This window comes from Falco cherrug, chromosome 5, assembly GCF_023634085.1.
Source record: "Falco cherrug isolate bFalChe1 chromosome 5, bFalChe1.pri, whole genome shotgun sequence".
In the NCBI taxonomy this organism is placed as follows: domain Eukaryota; kingdom Metazoa; phylum Chordata; class Aves; order Falconiformes; family Falconidae; genus Falco; species Falco cherrug.
The window spans coordinates 38648677-38663833 of record NC_073701.1 but is presented as its reverse complement, the minus strand read 5'-3'; the positions used below and the strand labels follow the sequence as shown (position 1 = coordinate 38663833).

Here is a 15157-nt window from a genome sequence, read left to right as displayed (position 1 = left end):
TTTGCCCAGATCCTCAGAGAGGGTCTGAAACCCCTTCTGTCAGTGCCAGCAATCCTAGGGGGCTGGTACACTGAGCTTCGCTGAAGAATTTAAAGTAGTGACCAAAACTTGGTTAGCTCTTTCTAGATAAACATGTGGGTTAAGGTTTCCAGTGTGGAGCGTGAAGCTTAAAATCCTGTTTGGAAAAAAAAATGAGGGTGCTTGCTTTCTCTGTTCAGACATTTAAGTGGAAAATGACTGCTCATGAGGTTTGCTGGAGACAGCATCAGCAATGAGCTGGCCTGGCAGCTACCTCCGTTCCTCTTCAGATGGTTTCCTCCAGTTCCAGGGCCCACCTTTCTGTTGGATATTGCATGTCTATAATTTAAATAAAGAAGAAATAGCAATATGATACATAAGATACTGCGTTGGCTGTTGCATAAAACATTACAACTAAACCTCTTGAAGCTTCGGCTTTCCTGTAGGGAGGCTGAGATCTTAGACAGCTGGAAGCTCCCTTCCCTAGTGTGGAGAAAGCTGGAGCTTCTCCGATGGTCTGCAGGGGGGAAACAGTGAAGAGGGCAGCATCTCATGTGCTGCTCTGGTGAGGAAAGTTTGGGTAGATGGTGGCTCCAACAGGAGCCGTTGAGTAATGTGGTGACAATGTGTGGGATTATAGGCTTGTGAGGTTTGTTTCTTCCCATTTACAAATTCCTTAAAGCTTCTACATAGTTACCTTCCTTCTTCGGCCAATAAATGCAAATGGTGCTTCTCATTGCCTTACCGATGGTGCTGATCTGGGGCAAAGCTGAGTGTGGCTCTTCACAACCTTAACTCTGTGACCTGCCATGCTGGTCCAGGGTGAGAAGGAACTGAGGCAAGGACTAAGGGGTTGGTAGGGGAACTCATGCTTCCTGCCCTTAACCCATCTTTCTTCTGTTGGTTTCTGTCTCCTGCAAGCTTGAGGTGGCTTCTGAGGAAAACCTGGCTGTGCATCTTCCCACTGGAGGAACCTGGTTAAGTCTGCCAAGGCTTTGGGATCAGATTTGTGTGGTAGAAAACTTAACTTTGCACATAAAAAAAGTCACAAAAACATTACCTCAAGGAAACTTTTCAGTTTTGTCAAGTAAATAATTTTTAAAATAGCAGGTGCCTAAAATGCTTGTTTGAAGTTGACAGTTTTCTCGGTATGAAAAACTACTTTGTCAGGGTTTTTTATTGAAAATGCTAACTTTTTGTTATGACAGTTCAAAATCAGCACCTTCCTGGACATGTTTGGCAAAAGATTTTTTACATCTAAAATGTGCGTCATTTCAGTTTGCAGTGAAAGCAGGTGTCAATCTCTAATCTTCTGTAGCAAAAAATCCCACTTTTTGTTTTAAAGCCTTGCTCAGATCCAAGGAACAGCAGACTCTGTCCCAAATGTTTGTAGGCTTCTGTGAACAACAACAACAACAAAATCTCCTTAGAGGGGAAATCGTAGTGAGGTTTTAGTTATTCCTTGAACACAACAAGGGAGAGGAACAGAGAAGGAATGGGATAGGACAAGTCTCATTCCCTTCCTCTTCAGGTTCTTTCCTTCTGGTGGTTTTTTTTCCTGATTTTTGTCTGTTAACAAGACAGCTCCTTCCTGCATGAACAAGAAAATGGGGCAGTGCTGTTCCGAGGGCAGATCCTGGGCTGAATTCCTGGCCAAAAAACCTATTTTGGTGACACAGAAGTGGAAGTGCAGTCCACAGGTGTGGCACTGGTGGGCTGGTGAGAGCCCACAGCGCTTGTCGCGCTGTGTCCCAGTGCATGGCTGGCATGTCTGCAGGCAGTGCTGTGTCCACAGGTAGTCTGGGCAGTCTGGCAAGCATCTAGGAGGGGACTGAAGAACAGCTTACCTTGAGGTGGGGTTGTTCCCCTCCCTGTGTTTTAGACTTGGCTGGAAAAAGAGGGAGGAGAAAAAGGTAACGTTAGGATGTGAGCCTAAGGGAAGTGCAGGGCAGGTCCTGTTTTTCCTGTCACTTCTACAGCTTCGCTTGTCTTAGGCGAATGAAAGGTTTTTTCCTTCTCTGGTAAATGGCCACTGTGGGTGTTGTCATCTTTTGCAAGGGATCTGTAAAAGCTTTACCACCTGCTCGCTGCCCCATCAAACCCAGCTCCCAAACCAGAATTTCTGTAGCTTGATAGTGTGAAAAGAAGACATAAGAAGGGAATGGGGAGAGATTCCTTTATTATCATCGTTATAAATAGAAAAAATGGTGTCCCTAGCCCACTTTCCAGGGAGAAGCAGCAGTGGTTCCCAGACATCCACTAGTAGGTCTTGCCTTATCACAAAAATGTGCTACCTTGCATCTTTTAAGGCTTCTTTCCTTGAAATGTGATGCAAATGTTGATAGAAATGAGATCAGCAGACTAGCACTCCTAGCAGGATTGAGCATTGCAGTTTGCGTCCTTGAGCACTGGATGGCAGGTGATGCTGGGGATTCAGGTCCTGAGTGCTCGTTCTCACCGCCTGCCCCGTGCACAGCAGCTCTTGGGGCTGCCAGCACCTCTCCTGACTAAGGCCATAACGCCTCCCGAGATACAAACAGCATCTCCCTGCACACGTGATGCGATGTTACTCCACAAGCCCCGTGTGCCCAGGCTGTGTTGGCCATGCTACACAGACATAGGTCTGTCCTGTGGTGCAGGCAGGGGCTGAGGTGTCCTGAAGCTGCTGGGCCAGGCTCTGCATGCACTGCCTGGAACATGCCCCTGTATTTCCACCCAGGAAATCCTGAACAGAAATATGGGTGCCATTGCTTTCTGAATGCAAATGGTGGCACTTGAGCTAGCTCTTCTAGTGCTGCTGTAGGTCCCGATACACCTGACGTGGATTTCTAGTACAGAAGGGATGAAAAACCCCAAGGTTTTTGTGTTTTTGTTTGTTTTCATATGTACTAGGTCCTTTGTATTAAAGATAAATTTATGTTTTCCTCTTGATTGGCTATCTTTGCATGCTTGTCACTGCATCTTACAAGTCTAAGATTGTTTAGAAATGGGAGTATATGCTGAGTTCTGAACAGCAACAAAAAAAACCTTTAAATCTCAGCCTGCATTCAAGTGCAATGAATTGTAAGTGCTTCCAATTATCCAATGACATAGATTCCTTGTTCCTGGTAACTAGCTGTCTTCACTTCCCACCTTTAAAAGAGCCCTAAACAGAAAATCAGACTCTTGTGTTCAAAACCTGAAAGTCTGCACATGCTCAGCCCTGTAGGTTAAGCTGGAGCTGCTCAGAACTTGCTTTATGCATCTTACCAAAATGATCAATTAAGAAGCTTGTAGCCTAGGAACTCTTCTTTGAAATATGCACTTCTGGACAGGGCGGGGAAATAAAAGGCTTTTTTGATATAATCCTTTTAACATGAAGTGTCAAATTTTCTCCATTTGAAAACCCAGGTGCAGTGATTGGCTCTTGTGAAATTCTTTCCTGAGCTCTGCGGAGTTTTGAGGAATTGATGGTATTAAAAGAAAAAAGGAAAAAAAAAAAATCTGAATGGCAGTTTAGATTTTCAGACCAGTCTCCCGAACTTGTTGAAGAGCTTGTGTTCCTCATAGCTTCTGCAGTAGAGGGGGAGCCGGTCCCTGGGGAGGTCAGCACCGCAGGGCATGGCAGGCAGCAGTACGTTGTGTGGTGGCAGGCCGGGCAGGGCGGTGATGGGTGGCGTGCCGGGTGGTAACACCAGCTGGGGCAAGACCTGTGCATCAGGGTGCCAGTTCTGCTGGGACAGCTTTGGCAGGTTTTCAGGGCTACTGGTAAAGGCAAGAAGGAGAGTGGGTAGTAAGAGGGGCTGCAGTGCTGATGGGAGCCTGCAGCCCACCCAGGCAATGCTGAGGCAGGGCACAGGTGAGCCCTGGTCCTCTGGCTCACCTCCCCCTTGGAAAAGAGCAGGTGCAAGGGTTTCATTGCTGTTAGGCACTATGTGCAGAGCAGATAAGAGGGTGAGGCAGGGGATTGACTGCACAGGTGATGTGGTCTTTTACATCTGGCTGCTCCTGTTTCCAGGTGGTCTGGGAGCAGCTGCTGCCCCTTCGTGAGGAGCTGGGGCGGCAGAGCCAGTGCTGGGGCTGAACGGTACCTTTGGAAAGCCAGGTTGTTGCATCCTGCAAATGCCCCTGGGAACACGGAGCTGGAGAGGGCCGAGAGGTGGTAATCCCGCCGGTGGTAGTGCTTCAGTCTCCCAAAAGCATTTCTCCTCCTCTCGGGGGTGGAGGGGTCACATTTCCATCCTCCTCTGACCTTCCTCCTGTGCTGCTGCCTGCAAGGTGGAAAGAGAAGTGTCCATGTGGATGTTTTCTTTACACTTTGTGGGCTGCCTGGTTTTATTTCGCTCCCCAGAAAGATTTGGCGTGTTTGTATCTTAAACCAGTGTTGTCACCCAGCGGTTTTGACCCCCTTCCCTCCACTCCCAGAGGAAAGCATTGAAGCTGTTTCAGCCCTGCAGAAAAGGGGCACGAGCATGGCACCATCCAGCCTGGGGAAGAGGGGGAAGAGCAGGCCGGCGGGGAGAAGTGGGGCTGGTGCCTACTAAGAGGTTGAAATGTTATCCCCTGCAGGGTTTTTTTTTTTACTCCTTGCCGTTGTGCATTTCTGATAATAAGGAATTAGGTTCTTGGTTAAAGCTGCATCCCTAGTGTCCTGGTTTCAGCTTGGACAGTTATTTTTTCTTCTTGGCAGTTGGTGCAGTGCTGTGTTTTGGATTTGGTGTGAGAGCAATGTTGATAGCACACTGATGGTTTTAGTAGTTGCTGGGTAATGTTCATACTAAGTCAAGGACTTTTTGGTTTCTTGGGTCCTGCCAGTGAAAGGGCTGGAGAGGCACAGGACATTGGGAGGGGACACAGCCAGGACAGCTGATCTGAATGAGCCAAAGAGGTGTTCCATACTATCATGAACATCAGGACATCATGCTCAGTATACAGACTGGGGGGGAGGGGGTTTGGCTGGAGCTGGCCAGTCACTGCTGGGGGACTGGTTGGGCATCGGTCAGCGGGCGGTGAGCAGTTGTATTGTGCATCACTTGGGGTTTTTCCCTTCCCTTTTGGATTTTATTCCTCTCTCTTTCTCTCTCCTTGTCATTATTGTTATTTTGTTTAATTTTATCTAAATTATTAGTTTGTTCTATCTCAGCCCTTGAATTTTACCTTTTTCCCAGATTCTCCTCCCCATCCCACTGGTAGGGGGATAGTGACCTAGCGGCTGTGTGGTACTTAGTTGCTGCCTGGGCTTAAACCATGCCACCTGGGTGGGCTCCTGCACGGTCCCTGTCGCTGTGACGATCCCTTGCTCAGGTTCCCTTCACTGGCAAAACCCAAAATGTCTTGCTGGACTGTAGGCCGTGAAAACAGGGATGTGCTGCTGCAGAGATGCAGCTCTGTGAGCATGGTGCTGGCCGGCTGAACCCTGCTCCCAGTCCCTCCCCAAAGGGGATGCTGCCTCCTTTCCCCACGCTGGGCTGACTTAGCCTCAGGAAAGGGATATTCCCTCACCACCACCGCACCCCCCAAACCCCCTCCCCCGCCTCTGTACTCACCCCCCGCGGCTCCTTCTCGCCCTATCCCGCCAGCAGCACACGGCGAAGGAGACAGACAGTGCCAGGATCACGGCTCCGCTCAGCAACGAAGCGGCCACCGCAACGCGAGAGCCGGTACCCGAGGGATGCGGGGCGGCTGCGGGGCACAGCGGGGTAATGCTGAGTGGGGGCCGGGGCGCCCGCGGTTGCGGGCGTTGCGGCCCGCCCCCCCCCCCCCCCCCCCCGGCCCTATACAGGTAATCTAAACTAAGAACCATTTAAAAAATCAGTGGTGAACGTGGATGTTGCTATGCCAGCTCAATAAACCAGAAAGTCGGGGGCGGGGGGGAGGAAATCAGATTAAAAGTAAATCTTTTCTTCAGCTACTCAAAATAATGACATGGGACAGAAAGCATAGCATGTGCCACATTTTCCACGTGTCTTGTATAAAGCACGAAGGTAGAAAAAATTAAGCCCCCAGTAACAAAACAAAACAACAACAACAAAAAAGTGGTGATTTGTTGGGGTGTTTCTTGGTTTGTTTTGGGGTTTTTTTTGTTGTTTTTTTGTTTATGTTTTGTTTTGTTATATATAAAAAATCCAGATATATATATCTGGAACATGTGTTTTTGCTTAACTGTTCAGGGCGGGGGGCAAAGAAAAGAAGTCAGTTGAAAAGGAAAACAAGTTAATTTGGTTGGAAAAGGGAAAAGGAGTTCATTTAGGTGGGAAAAGGAGTTAGTAAAAGAAAAAGTTAAAAAGCTGTAAGTGTATGTAAGTATGAGTGTTTGAAAGAAATACGGGCTTGTGAAATTAAAAAAATAATAATTGGAAACTTTAATGGATGTAATTATAGATTGGGTTGGGTTGGAAAGGAACTTTAAAGGTCATCTAATCCAAGTCCCCTGCAATAAGCAGGGACATCTTCAAATAGTCCAGGTTGCTCAGAGCCCTGTCCAGCCTGGCCTTGAATCTCCCCAGGGATGGGGCGTCCACAGCTTCTCTGGGCAACCTGTGCCAGTGTTTCATCAACCTTATCATAAAAAATAGCCATTTTCTTGAGTGGGTGTACGGCTCTTCCGAATGTATGTTCCCTACCTGCCTTAAGACTGATGTCTGGAAAGAGCAGATGAATTACATCCTGACCAAACCATAAAGGGAACCTAAATCATGTTTGCAATGTAGATGTCTAAAGTCAGGGAAGTGGCTCCCATCCTAAGGGCAAAATAACATGAAATAATTCGCTAATGTCTGCAAAAATGGTATGTTTAGGTTTTCAAAGTAATGAAATACACAGATTCAACCCCCCAACCTTAGGATCTTTGCGAAGTAACAAAACAGACTTCTGAAAGTATGGAGATTTGCTTTTTGTTTCAAAGGGAACAAGCGCGTGGGGACTTTTTTTCCTCAAAACTGTCTTAAAACCTCTTTATTTTGGGGAACCCAAGGTGTGATTTAAAGTTCGGAGGTTTTGGTTCACCCAAGTTGTTTCTGCAGCAGGCAGTGCACAAACTGCAGCCTCCGTTTAGGGCTGAGAAGACAAGGTTTGCTAATGAGCTTTACGAATGTTTCACTACAGGAGTACCTGTAACATATTGCAACAAAGTTCATTGCTTTTATTTTGCTGTGTTTACTTTCACAAAAGATACTGACTGTGTATCATCAGGTTTTACAGCGCTGAATTGGTGTAAATTGCTTTACGTCTGGTTTTATTTTGAAAGGACAAGCTGCAGGGGTGCTTTTGAGCAGATGCACCTGCAGGGATATCTTATGGTTGAAGCACTTTGGTTTCTGATTTGACCTTCTTGAGATGCTACCTTTTGAAAATGGATTTGCTTATCTTAAGCAAGTGAAAGAGAAGCGGCAGAAGCACGTGGCAGACATTTTCCATTTCAAACTCTTTTTAGCCAGCTGCTGCACCACAGGTTTGCCCGTAAACTGTTTCTGAAATGGCCCCAGGTCTTTGATTCTCAGTGTCCAGCACTAGCAATATAATTCATACGCAGGCTATATAGCATTCACAACTTCTGTGGTTTTGCTTGCCGCTGCAAAAATATATAACTTTCTTGAGGGCAATTTTTCTGAAATGATTTTATGTATGCACACAATGTGTGGTGCCCGAGAGAAAGCTTTTAAAGCAATAAACATTGTGCCTTCGATGTTAAACCATTTGTTCTCAATGAGCTCATACCACAAAAAAAGTGAGGGTGGTTTGCAACTGGCACATGCTCTGCATGAGCTTTCATGAACAGCACGTGCTGGTTTATTACAAAGTGCAGCTTTGCTCCTGCTGAAAGCTTTTGGCTGGCTGTGCCCCAGAGTCCCTGTGCTTGGTACCCGGAGTTGGGCGTCAGGCAGTTCCAGGTTCTGACCCAACTTGGTGACTTCTGTACCAATTACTGGGAACGAGAGAAGGCCTGGTTATCTGCTGAGCCCCTGCCAGGTGAATTCACCCTTTGGCAGTCCCCCTGTCTTATGCAGCTCATGAAACACTGCTGCAGGGACCCTGCTGAAGCATGGCATTTCACCCGTGCTGATGACCACCAACCAGGTCAAGCCGGACCTCTGCTGTCCCCTTTTGGGGTGGCTGCAGCACCCCACCTCCTCCCCAGCACCCCACTGAGACCCTATAAGTGAGCGCAGGGGCTGGGTCACACCTGTGGGCTCCTTACCCTGGCAGTGGGGAGGGGGGTGGCTCCAGGACGAAGTGCTCTCCCGGCGGAGGCAGAAGAGTCTCTCACTGCCCACCAGCTGGTACCCCTCCTGGCACCAGTACACGAGGACTGAGCCCAAGGAGACACCCGAGCCTCTGTCCACGTAGTAGTATCCGTAGCGCGGTGGGGGGAGGGTCGTGCATGGTGCTGGGAGAGAAAGGGGAGACAGTAAGTGCAGGCGGTGACAAAGCCCCTGCTGGTGATGCTTCTGAAAAGGCTGCCTGGCCCCAGTGTCACTCCTGTGTGTCCTGCAAGTCTCTGAATATTTTTTTTTTTTTGTGAAATCCTAAAGGAGAGACGTAGAAAAGTCTAGTGACTTTACCTGTCTTCTAGTTGCAAACTCTGTGATGTGAGCACCCACTGAACAGCAGAAGTGGGACTGAAAAGGTACAGGATGGGGACAGCATGCAGAGAGCAACCCTTAGGAGGGAAAGGAAGGGGACAGGCATTTTTTAATACCACAATATTGGAACTCAAAGCAATAAACGTACCACTCTATGTTATAAAGAGATACTTTTTCCATCTCAGCCTTTAATTTTTTTTTCTAGTTTGTTACTCAAGACTATTCAAAGCTACTCAGTTGTCCTGCTTAGATAATCCTTTCTGTGTTACACGCTTTGCATCTTTAGTGCTGTCCCTGTTCTAGCTTGCTAGTACCTGGTGAAAGCTGGGAGTGAGGCAGGCTTCAAAAGGGATGCCAGTCTGTGTGCTTGCAAGAAAAGCCTTGATATACTAACACAAGGCCAAGAAAATATGGATCGGCGAATTCTTATGTAACAGATATCACAGGTATCAATATTCTGAATTAAAGGAAAATACTCTGATCAATTCTAATTAAGCCAAGCTTAAAACCTGCAGGCAGAAATGTGCTTTATCTAGCTTAGGGGGAACTTTTGGAGGAAATTCCGAGTGCAGCAGTGAAGCTAATGCGAGAGAGAGGTTTGGTTTGCCTCTGCTTTTGCTGAGATGATGTAGGTTTCTCCTCCAGAGGGGCTGACAAGAAACAAGTCAGGCTGAGTAAGACGAGACTTTCTCCAGGTGCAGCAATACTGTTAACAGGTAGTGGAGATGTCTGTACCAGTAAATTCAGTGGTGCCAGGGAGGCTGCCTGGTTCCCTGGACTGGATCTGTTGTACAGTTAAATTGCCCAGCACTGGCTAGCACCTTCCTCAACAACCCCTTGTCATGATGTGCAGATAAGGTGGTCCAGGGACTGTTCCCAACAGGCATTTTGGAAGCAATGTATAGTTCATAAAAGTTTGGGAAGATGAAGGGTTCAATAGTATGGCATGGGCTGCTCCATGCCACTGCCTGCACATAGAGGCAGGTGGGCTGCCTGCCCCAGGCAGCCAGTCACCCAACATCAGTCCCAGCACTGTGTCAGACTTGCCAGGGAACAGCGTGTGCTTTGCCCTAGGAAGTGGATTAAAAAAAAGTAATCACCCTCAGCATTTAGAGATTATTTGTGCTTTTAAAAAATCTCCATCCTCATTTCTTCCCAAGGGTACCACCAGCTCAGCCCCTAGAGACAGGGGTGTGTTTAGTGTGCCCATACCCTGGGCAGGCAGCTAGTCCATCATGATACACATAGAGGTTAACATGGAGGAGGAGTTTACTCTCAAAGGAAGATAGTCAAGCACTAAATTTCCTCCCAGTGTCTAGCAACTTGGCATCTGATGCAACACATTTCTCCCAGATCACAGAAGCAGCTGCAGCTATGGGGACCACACAAAGCCCTGCAGCCCTTACGTATGCCCTCGGCATGCCTCCACGCACGCTGGAAGAAGCACCGCCATGCTATCATCAACACGTCCCCACACACCCTTCACCCTGTGTGCCTGCATGGTGGGGCCCCGAGCAGCCCCGCAGAGGGAGAGACAGGCAATTGCTCACTCCAGTACCTGAGATGTTGCTGTGCACGTAGGTCCCGTTGGCAACATCTCTGGGCAGCCCCTTTCTGACATGTCCTGCCCCAGGTGAGGCGGTCCAGGGTCCAGCAGCATCACTCCAGGCAAAGCTCAGACAGCTCCAGGGCAGCAGGCAAAGGGCAATGCATTTCCCGAACCTTTGTCCCGTCATGGTTTGGGGAAAGGTTTGGGGAAACACAGCATTATCGGCTGCCCAGACGTCCAAAGTGCCTGTGGTTTCCCTTCACTTCTCAGCAGGAGTCAGCTGGGCTCTTAGGGCATTAAGCCTTCAGCAGCAAAGCTAGCAGCCGCTCTCCCCCTGGGGCTTGTCTTTCCTCTGTGTCGGTGCAAACCCCGTGTCTGTGCTCCTAGCGCTGCCAGCCCTGCTCTGGCCGCTTGGCTGAGTGACTCCAAAGCCCTGCAGAGAAACCAGGCGTGGGAAAGGGATGAGAAGCAGCAAGCACTTGGGATCCATCTTTTACAGCCGAGACTGGCTGTCACCATCTCTCCAAGTGCTGGAGTTGCACATCGGGCATCCTCCTCCCCTACCTGCTGAAATCCATGCTCAAGCTTGCTGCTGAGAATCTTGAGCTGCAGACCCTCCCATGCTTGTCTCTTCCCTCCCACCAGAGCCTAGACCTGATTTTCTGTAAACTGCAGCAGAGCAGGATATGAACCATAGGAATCAAAAGGGTTTCATAACAGCAACTCCACCAGCTTTGCTGCTGCAGAAACTGCAGAGAAATCTGTTTTCCCTTTTCCTTGGGGTTCCCTCTGTGTGGCATCTTTCTACCTGTCACTCCAGGCCCTGATGTTTTCTGGTGTTTTATAGCTGGAGGAGCTGTAGTGTAGTGACCAGCTCTCCCCCCCTGGGATGTAGGGTGCTTCTGCCTGGCCCCTTGCGTGCAGCCAGGAGAGGGTGAGATGCCCCACATTGCCTGAGGACTTGAGACCAAGATGTTTTGGAGCAGGCAATGCGGGTGTGCTGAGGCTTTCCCCAGCAGCCAGTTCTCAGGCTGTGCAGTTTTTGGAGCATTCCCTGCTGTGGCTATCTTCTCCCCTCCTTTCACACCCTGGAGCTCCCTTTGCCCTGTGGGTATCCTTTGCCCTTCCTGTCCTGCATCCTTGCCTGTCCTGGGACAATCTAGGACTCATTGCAGGTGTAAGTGTTAAAGCCCAGGATGTTATTCATTAATAGCCTCGGCACAAATACAGCAGTCTTGGCAGCTGGGTGTGAGGACATTTGCAATTGGCAGGGAGATGCTCTGACTCCGTGGGTTGGTTTTTGTTTGCCTCTCTTTTTAGACCTGTGGCTTGTAGCTGCAGCCAATGTGCTTGGCTGAGCATGGCTGCCCAAGTGGGTCTGTGTGACCAAAATGTTGCCTTGGATGTGTGGGCAGCTCCTGTTTGTAAAACCAAACAGTGGTCTTATGGCCTCAGTGTGATTTACTGCAGCACACAAAGGGGAAATAAAAATGACAGATGGAATCAAGCCCCTGTCTGATCCCATCCCATCCTGGGGATGCAGCCGAGGGGTCTGTGGCAAGGAGGGGAGCTGTAGGGCCAGGCAGTGGCTGGACCTTGTTTGTGGTCCCTCCCTGGCACCGGGACACCCTCTTGCTCACATCCAGAGCAGCTCAGCAGTGCTCCAGCCCTCCTTGCACTTGTAGAGAAGTTTCTTGTTATCTCTATAGGCCTTTTGACCTCGGAACACCTTAATCCTACTCTGTTTGTCCATCCATCTCCCAGACACTCCTATTTGGTTTTGGCTGTGCTAGTACCTCTCTGGGCTTCTCTCCAGGGGATTTACTTGCTTTCTCAGGACAACCTGTTTCAACCTCTCATGACTTATAATGATCTTGCTCAGAAACTACTTTAATTTCTTCTCTTTCTTGGTTAATCCTTCTTAAACAGCAAGCTTTCCTTGGTTCCCCTTGGAGAGTGGGCCGAGGAGGTGGGGTTCTCCCCAGCTCAGCGAATATTGCTAGTTTCTTGTTTTGGTTTGGTTTTTTTCCTTTCCCCTTCTGACCGCAGGGATTTTGCTGTTTGTTTGTACAATGAAGGTGAGCTTTGAAGCAGGCTGGGCTGTATGGGAGTGTAACACTGACAGCAGAGGAGCCGGCCTCGGGGCATGCCCTGGGAGCAAACACAGTCATCTCCCAGCAGCCCAGAGCTGGGGATGCGATCCCATCTGGTCAGATGGGACCGACCCTGAACTGGCATCTCTGCTGAGCCTGAGGTCAGTGCATGTGTACCTTCTCCTGCCAGGGCTTACTTACAAGGTGGCCCCACTGCCACTGATGACTGGAGGACAGTGGGAAATGCCACAGACAGTGCCCTCCGTGTCCTGTGTGTGTCCCCCCTGCCCTCCAGATGTGTCTTGTTCCTAAACAGCTGGGGACTGAGCATGTGCTGCAAGAGTGGCCTTCAGCACAGGGCTGGTGGCAGTAAGTCTCATCACATGTGCTGGGGAATGAACGGGCTCAGCAAAACCCCAGGGACACAATAACCACGCTTGAGCTTGTGCTCAAAATGCTGAGTAGATGACATGGATTATTCCTTCACTAATGCTCTTAAGTGCTGTTCCTGGGGCTGAGGGAGATAAAGGGGCTTATTATTGCAAAATCAATATCCTGCTGGGGTGGGATTTCAACACCGTTCCCTATTCCCTGCTTTCTGGTGGCAGCTGTCTGTGCAGAGCTGGGCACCAGGCTGTGCAGGCAGGGGGTGACCCTGGGCTCAGGAGAGGAGGCATGCCCATGCCCTGGCTCAGTAACCCCTTTTTTTTTGTGGGGAAGGCACAAAGGAAGGCAGAACTAGCAGAGGAGCTGGCATGGCCAAGGGGCTGCAGCTCTCCTAGCTCAAAGGCCTTGGCTGGGGGCTTCCACCTTCCCAGCAGATCACCTGTGGGTGACATCCTTCAAGGGCTGCTTCTCCGCCATAGAAGCTTGCAAGGCAAAGCTCAGCTGACAGCTTTCAAAGCTGTTTCACACCTGCACTCAAATCTCCTTGCTGGCTGATGTGGATCCATTTAGTGATAAAGTTTTGCTGAGCCACAGTGGCATTTCCCCCTACCTTCTGCCCCCTTTGAACCTTTTAAATACATTCTCTGCAAAAGTGCCCTTCTCACACGCTCCCACCCACATGAGTATCACCCTGCCCTGGACCATTTTCTCCTCCAGCCCCTGCTCTACTGCTTCAAAGCTGGCATGCCGGCTCTGCTCAGCTGCTGGGGCTCTCCTGTCTCCTGTCCCACAGCCTCACCAAGCCAGGGTTTCCTGGCCCTGGGGATGGTGCATGGCCAACCTCCACCTTGTCTCACCCTGTGCCCTGCTTCCCCTTGTGCTGGTGCGCCCGGCCAAAGAAAACAGCATCTCCCTTCCCACGGCACAGGCAGCCAAGCAGAAGTGTGTTGGCATCAACATGGCACCATGACACTTAGGAGATTGCTCCTTTAATCTCCTGTAGTTTTTTTTTCATCCTGGCATGGCCCACACCCTCATACCATTCTCCTGGGTTTGGCACAGCCCCTGTCAGCTCTGCAGTTTGTTATTGGGCTGCTTTGACAGCAAAAAACACCAGCCCCAGAGAAGTACAAGTGCTTTTCTTCCCCCTCATGACATGAAGATGTCTGGAGGAGGGTCTCCAGAGGAGCGCAGGTGAACTGCAAGGGTAAGCAGAAAGGCTACATGGTGCTCTGCTTTGCGGGCTTTCAATCGCAACACGCGTGATGGTTTGGCCCACGTGAGGGCTGGGCATGGCTGGCAGGAGCAGTCCTGCATGGAGAAGCGCTCGTCTCCCGGGACTGACATGCTCCCCTGGCAGCACTAGGATTCAGGACCTGTACCCAGGGCTGTGGTGCACCTGGATGAACAGCGATAGGAGGAAAGAAGAAGGGACTGAGTCGGGGACACTTGCTGGGAGAGTTGGGCCACTGTAGGGGTCTTGCCAGAAAAGTCAGGGGACCTTTTTCATTGCACCCAGCTGAGCAGGTGTTGCTGTCTGATTGCAGCCTGTGCAATACCCTGGGACACTTACTTTTGCTTACCTGGGGAACTGGCAACACGCATGTAGGTGTGTACCCCAGTGCCTCAGTCCTTTTTACATGTCAGGTCATTTGGAGGAGAAAAGGTGACCAAGAGATGTGGCAGTGGGAAGGTCAACCACACAGCTAATCCTGTCTAGGACTCTGCACTCAATTTCTTGCTGTGCCGTAGAGATCCTGGCACAAAAATAGAAAGCAATGATCCCTTATTTAATTTCCCTTATTTAAGGGAATTTACTTTGGTCATGTTTATTTCCTTGTTGTATTTTAATCAAACATTCTTGCAGGTCAACTTCATTGTATACTCTGAGAACGTTGCAGTGTGTTGCATTGATTGCTCTTAAGTGAAGAGATCTATTTTGTGTGTGCGTGCTTTGGCAGGCCAAGACTCAGAGCACTGGGCTTGCCCAGGTCCACTAGTAAGCAGTGCAGAGCTCTTCTTCAGAAGCCAAATTTCCGCTATGGAACCCACAAGTACTAATGTCAAGTCAGTGACCATGGATGATCCTCTTTGTTTGCAGAAGGTTCTGCAGACAGAAGGACATAGAGGTACTTTGTGACTAACTTACTCACTGCGAGTCACTTGCTTAGCTCTCTTGCTAGTCCATCTTTCATGCAAACCAGCCAGGGCTAGCTCTGTGGAAGAACAAACTGTTCTTCCGAAAGATGATTCTAGGTTTTTTTGGTGCAAAGTCTCCCTGTTATGCCTCTTCTATACTGCACTGCTTTTATTTCATAGCCCTGAGTTGCCTCTAAACCCACTGTTCCCCAGCTCCGCTAGCTGGGCCCCAGTGCCGCAGGTCTGTGAGAGCACTGTGGATGAACCTGCCCTCCCAGCAAGGGGTTTGGTGTGACTCACCGAGCCTGCACCTCCCAGGGCTGTGCCTGTACAGCCTCAGGTGGAGAGACCCCTCCCACTCAACTTCAGACATCTTCATACGTGCCCGTCACACTTGGTTGTTTCAAAGT

The 15157-nt window shown here is 49.4% G+C and overlaps 1 protein-coding gene across 1 annotated transcript; it reads right to left on the bottom strand.

Moving 5' to 3' along the window:
* Window positions 1-2186: 2186 nt before the first annotated feature.
* On the bottom strand, window positions 2187-10531 carry LOC129736209 (sushi domain-containing protein 3-like). Its single transcript, XM_055712153.1, has 5 exons — window positions 10138-10531; window positions 8195-8383; window positions 5544-5679; window positions 4089-4268; window positions 2187-3762 (listed from the first exon to the last, which is right to left on the bottom strand). The coding sequence occupies exons 1-5, from the start codon at window positions 10313-10315 to the stop codon at window positions 3522-3524; spliced, it is 924 nt and encodes a 307-aa protein (XP_055568128.1). The 5' UTR covers window positions 10316-10531; the 3' UTR covers window positions 2187-3521.
* Window positions 10532-15157: the final 4626 nt, after the last annotated feature.

Excerpts from the sequence above, each read along its gene's own strand:
- LOC129736209 (XM_055712153.1), bottom strand. The coding sequence starts at position 10,315 with ATGACGGGACAAAGGTTCGGGAAATGCATTGCCCTTTGCCTGCTGCCC. Across the intron at positions 4,269-5,543 it reads GCGAGAAGGAGCCGCGGGGG|GCAGCAGCACAGGAGGAAGG; the intron begins GTGAGTACAGAG and ends TCCACCTTGCAG. Across the intron at positions 3,763-4,088 it reads AACAACCTGGCTTTCCAAAG|TAGCCCTGAAAACCTGCCAA; the intron begins GTACCGTTCAGC and ends TGCCTTTACCAG.